Source organism: Lingula anatina, chromosome 2 (assembly GCF_051362555.1).
Source record: "Lingula anatina isolate TDL-2025a chromosome 2, LinAna3.0, whole genome shotgun sequence".
Classification (NCBI taxonomy): Eukaryota; Metazoa; Brachiopoda; class Lingulata; order Lingulida; family Lingulidae; genus Lingula; species Lingula anatina.
In genome coordinates, this window is record NC_141768.1 from 5769691 (window position 1) to 5775111 (window position 5421).

The following is a 5421-nucleotide window of genomic DNA, read 5'->3' on the forward strand; positions in this document are numbered from 1 at the left end:
GCCGAGTGAGGGCTCTGGTTGCAGCTACAAGAGGCTGCACGCGTTGTTATCAGTTTCCATTTTTCACATTTGTCTTGATGATTCTTTTGTGTGAGAGAAAATCCTTACCAATTGATATTCTTGATAATATCGAGTTCATAAGAATTTAATACCTCGTTGTTATCAGCTATAAAATTATCCATGCGCTGTTTATAACGCTGATTTGAATACGCATTTAAATGAAATTTTTGATGATGTATTCACACGGGTTGATTTATTAAAGCCATATCGAACATGATAACAAGTGTTTTTTTCATCCATTACTAATATATGGGAAAAAATCAAAGAAAATATGTTTGAAAAAAAATCCATTTTAAATGTCAAGTCTGTACAGTGCGTCACATGAATTACTTGATTCAGCAAATCGCTCCATTGCATTAATAAGGTGATCTTTTTTAAATCTAGGTAAAAGGGGTAGTTGTGTGATCCAATATGTTTACATCCCAATGGAAGCGCAGTATTTAATTGCAAAATTCAATTCAGATTCGAATAATTGCTACAGTGTAACAGTGAAGCACTCATTGCTGATTTGATTATAGTGAAAATGTCTTAATCACTTTAACTTACGCTGAAAACATGGGTATGGGCACTTCATATGTCATGTTTGCTTGCCTAGTTAACGTAAAAGCAGTTCTGAAGGTAGGTTCTAACTATCAGCAGATTGACTTGTGTTTGACAAATACAGGGAAGAAACAATAAAAAGTGCTACTCGGACACGATTCGCAAAGTCAGTGCTACCCATCAGACAAGAAATCTGATTTATCACATTCCCTGACCCTGAGAACATAGGTGTAGACACTTCAATTGTAATGTTTGCTTGCCTAGTTACAGAGATACAGAAGTAAAACGGTTTTTCAGTAATGGCGAACCTAATTTGCATATTTAGGAAAATTGCGTAAATCTAATTCTAACAGAAACATCTTAATAATGTTCCTCGACCCTGAAAATATAGGTAAAGACAGTTCATTTGTCATATTTGCCTGTCTAGTTCCAGAGATATTGCAGAAAATAGGAAATCTGGCGGCCATTTTGTTTTTTTTTGCAAATTAGACCGTTAAAAACACAAAATTTCGCTTGGGAACCGGGTAAATCGGATTCAGCATCCCAAAATTATGCTTATAAGCCTGGTTCCCAACTTTTACCCCAAAATGCCCCTACTATTCATCTTTTGTGGAAATCCCACTAGACTAATATGTATAAGTGTTGTTATAAATATGTATGAAACAAATGACTGACTGCCTTCAACTTCTCTCATTTTTCTTAGGTGTTTTAGATTGTGGTAGAAATGGTTTCAGATAAAGGTGCTTGGCTTCTGTCATCAAAGATTTATATGGTGTAGGATTAGGAAACATCACTGGAATTTTCAGGATATTGAGTGCCCTGGGGGAGAGAAAGACCAGGTTCTGAATAAGTGAGCATCCTCCAGATACACCCCAGTATAAAGTCATGCTCTGAAAAGAAAAAAAAAATACATCTGAATTTTAACTTGAATAATTTTAACTAACACTAAACATGATTAGGACACACTTTTTTAATTTTATGGATGACATCCTGCGCGCGCATGGATTTTCGCCCGTTCTCCAAAAAAAAAAAAAAAAAAGCCCCCCCCCCCCAGCCCCCAACGAAGTCGGTTGTCGCAAACGTTGTTATTGAATTTGCAAGGAAATGAGCTTTCTGCGCATGCGTATTTTCGCCACGTGGAAATGCGGCCACTTTGCTGTCAAATTCATCTCTAGGATTACTTTCAAATTACACAACAATAAAAGTCATAAAGAGAATGGGAGCCATCGTTTTGGATTGGTATGCCATTGATATTGGGCATGGAGATATCACCTTTTTACAATTGTGCGAAAGGCTGGCGGCGGCCGAAACATTTCTGTGACATTCTGTATAAAGCAGCACATTAATACCAGGTTTTCTGTAGCGAAAAAAGGGTCGACAAGGGCGTCGAGGTATTTGGTGGGCTGAAGGTCGGACAGGCCACCTGACAGTTTAGCTGCTTTGTGTGAGTTGAAGTTGACAAAATGGCATCGTCTGAAATGACCTTTAATAGATTTGGTAGTATTAAGCATATCTTTGCATCATTTTTTAAACATTTCTGTGAAGTGTTCAAAATGTTTTAATATTCTGAGAATACAAATAAAGACACACTGTTTGATTGATATTTGTTTTATTGATTGCTATACCAAATGAATGCATGAAATAACCTTAAATAGATTTGGTAATATGAAGTATATCAATTCATGACTTTTTTTTACATTTCTACGAAGTATTCACAATGCTTTAATATTTTGAGAGCATGGATAAAGACATATTGTTAGTTTGATACGTGTTTCTGTGGTTAAATTTGTGTTTCCAGCTGTGTACTGACAGCATTCCTTTACTTAAGCATTTTTTTTTTTTTTTGGACTGTTTTTTTTTTTTTTTTTCGCCCTCTCGCACCGATTTTGGGGTACCCAGAGGATGTCATCCATAAAAATAAAAAAGTGTGGCCTTAAGGCCACACTCAGAACAGTGGACTAACTAGTCCGTGGCAACCCACTAAAAAGCTTGCCATCTAATCTGCTAATAGACACTGAACAGATTCCCCGTGGGGAAGTATTCAAGTGAGTTGACCATCTTTGAATCTTGGACTAGTTAGTCCACTGTTCTGAAAGCAGACTCCTCCCCTCCTTAAGCAGAGTTGTTTAGAGACAACAGAAAACATGGATGCAACTATTTGCTCTGCTGAAGCCAAGTGAAGGAAAAAAAAAGTGACTTAAAACTACACTTATGGGGGTTTTTGAGTCTGGAATTTGAAGGAATATCTCTATAATGACAAAAAATTTTCACAGTGCTATTTTATCTTGAGTGAAAGTAAACAGTCTAAAATTTTAGGTCTAAAGGTTAGAACAACTTTTGATACGAAGTTCTTTTATGAAAGTGAATATGAGACATTAAATAAAACAACAGTCTATTTCTTACTAAACTGCAAAGTGAATAATTTAATGCATTTTTTCTGCCCTGCTGACCACAACACATAGCAAAACTATTTTACACTTACACAAGGTAATATTGAAGAAAGATACAGTAGCCAAGTTGCTCCAAGATGACCAAAAACAGATACTGTCTTCACCACTAATGGCATTGGACGTCCCTGTAGTCTCTGTCTTGTTGTTAAAATGGACATCTGAAAAATTATCACAGCATCATAAATCTACATTTTCAAAATAACATATCTGTACCACAATCAAATTTAAATCTACATTGTGGAAAGCTAAATTTATCTTCTAAAATATTCTGAAAACTTAATGTGTATTGCATATGTACAAACAAGTTCTGTTTTAAAACAGCCGAGTCCTTTTTGCTTTGTCTATATACAAAAACAATTACCAAGTGATACAACTGGATCCTTTTACATTTGCTCCAAAAGCTCTTGCACTCTGATATAAATCTTCAGCCATAAAAGATAAAACTGTTACAGACCATGTTTTTGTCTGGTCTTAATCTAAGGTGGAAAACAATGGCAGCATACCTGACTAGTGATGATAAGGATGGAAAAGGTGATCAGACCTAGAGCCATAGATGTATCTGGGAGGAGTAAGTTTGGGAACCATGCCACTCCTCCTTCAGCAAACCCTGGCTCAAACAACCCCCCTAAAATAGATAACACATGAGGTAGTGATTTTTCACCCTGACACACTGAAAAATAACTCTCATTTGCTTGATCACAGTGATTCACAGTCATGGACATGACTCTATTTTTTTCTGCTTCACAGTCTGAGCAAAAAATGACCCAAATCTTTAGAATTTTGTGCCATTGCAACATATACAGAAACATAGGCACACCTGCACATGCATGAACACGTACACACACACACCACATTGTACAAATTCTAAGTGAAACTAGTAATTTTTCATTCCAACTTAATATATTATGCACCAATAACTCCTTACTTTCTCCTGTGAATGGAAGGGGTAATCCACTCATATTCCTCAGTGCTGCACTCATAGAGAACCACAGTGAGGCTTGGATCAGCATAGCAAGGGTTGGTTGTAGGGGGTGGACCATGTATTTCTCGTAGTGGTCTTTTCTTAATGTCTTAAACTAAATAAATAATATTACAATAACAGAGCTCCATTTAACTGTCAATTAAGAAACACTGTAAATATAAGATTGTGCTATTGTTAAATATGGGATTTACCTATCAAAATGAATCTTTTTGTGAGGAAAAAAAAACAGTTTTCTTCTACTCAAGAATCATAGTTCGACCTGTCCATGTACTTTAAATCATGCTTTATCCCTTTTTCTTGTCAAAGATTTATTTCTAAGTGACTGGCCAGTCATTTAAGACCCCACGTCTTCCTGTACATTTCAGATGGAACTAGCATCAGGCACTTATGTTTGAGGTGTTATATACTGTAGTATTGAAGTATTTTACATTGGGAAAGATTACAGTCATGATAAGAAGCTTTGCAGGGTATGTAGACATAGAAATTGTGATTCTGGGGAAAAAATCAAACACTTACAGTATACCTTTAAATATGTTGAGGCCACCATGTAGGGATATCTCAGTACAACAGAACTGTAACTTAGTATTTCAGAAGATAAATGTTGTGAACCTGATCAAGCAATGCTGTTACTGTGAACTTGAAATCAAAGGGATAATTCACTCATGTAGGTCGTTTTACCTACAATTAACTTACACTATCTTCTAGCTCCTGTTTTCTTTCTTTATCAGAAAACCCCATGACCCGCTGCATATGATAAAGGTTCTGATCCACCAGTTGCCTTTTGACAGCAAGTTTTTGGTGTACACTTTGATATATGGCCCTCTTGTATACAGAATACCAGAAGAGAGGGAATATGGACAGTTTAGCAATTATTGCAGCTGATATAATGGTGCCCCACCATGGCAATCCTGTTACATCGTGTACCCATTCCAAATACCTGATACCAAAATCAACGCATGGATTCGTCTCTGGGTTGAACAATTTCGACAGACCACTGAGAGGATGTCCAGATGAACCGTTTGTTAAAGTCCTTTTTTGTTGGTAGGAATGCAGAACCGGCTGTACAGAAACACCTAATACATGGCAGTTACTAAGATCCCTTTGGTGTGAAAAACCAGCACTAATACGGCTATTCTTGAGTAATTTTGTATGTTTCGTTAATGTCAACTTTCCTCTTGCAGAAAAATGCCGGTGGGCATTTACTACGATACCCATGGTTATTGTAGTCGATTTGTACATAATATGTATCATACATGTAATGTTATTAAAGTTTAAATTAGTAATAGAAAAGACACATGTCTTAGCTGCACATTATTCATCTGATAAATGTGCCCACTTGCATTTCCCTCTCCTTTAGTCTTCTTGTCAGGCTCTTCTTGGCACTCTTTG

General features: G+C 36.4%; 1 protein-coding gene across 1 annotated transcript; it reads right to left on the reverse strand.

The window, feature by feature from the left end:
- Positions 1-1066: 1066 nt before the first annotated feature.
- On the reverse strand, positions 1067-5338 carry LOC106176895 (cytochrome c oxidase assembly protein COX18, mitochondrial). Its single transcript, XM_013559474.3, has 5 exons — positions 4726-5338; positions 3976-4126; positions 3554-3675; positions 3083-3208; positions 1067-1490 (listed from the first exon to the last, which is right to left on the reverse strand). Exons 1-5 carry the CDS (start codon positions 5281-5283, stop codon positions 1281-1283), a joined length of 1167 nt encoding a protein of 388 aa, XP_013414928.2. The 5' UTR covers positions 5284-5338; the 3' UTR covers positions 1067-1280.
- Between the last annotated feature and the right edge of the window lie 83 nt (positions 5339-5421).

Coding starts and splice junctions, on each gene's coding strand:
- LOC106176895 (XM_013559474.3), bottom strand. CDS start 5,283: ATGATACATATTATGTACAAATCGACTACAATAACCATGGGTATCGTA. Junction 3,676..3,975: donor CCTTCCATTCACAGGAGAAA/GTAAGGAGTTAT, acceptor TATCTATTTTAG/GGGGGTTGTTTGAGCCAGGG. Junction 3,209..3,553: donor TCCTTATCATCACTAGTCAG/GTATGCTGCCAT, acceptor ATAATTTTTCAG/ATGTCCATTTTAACAACAAG.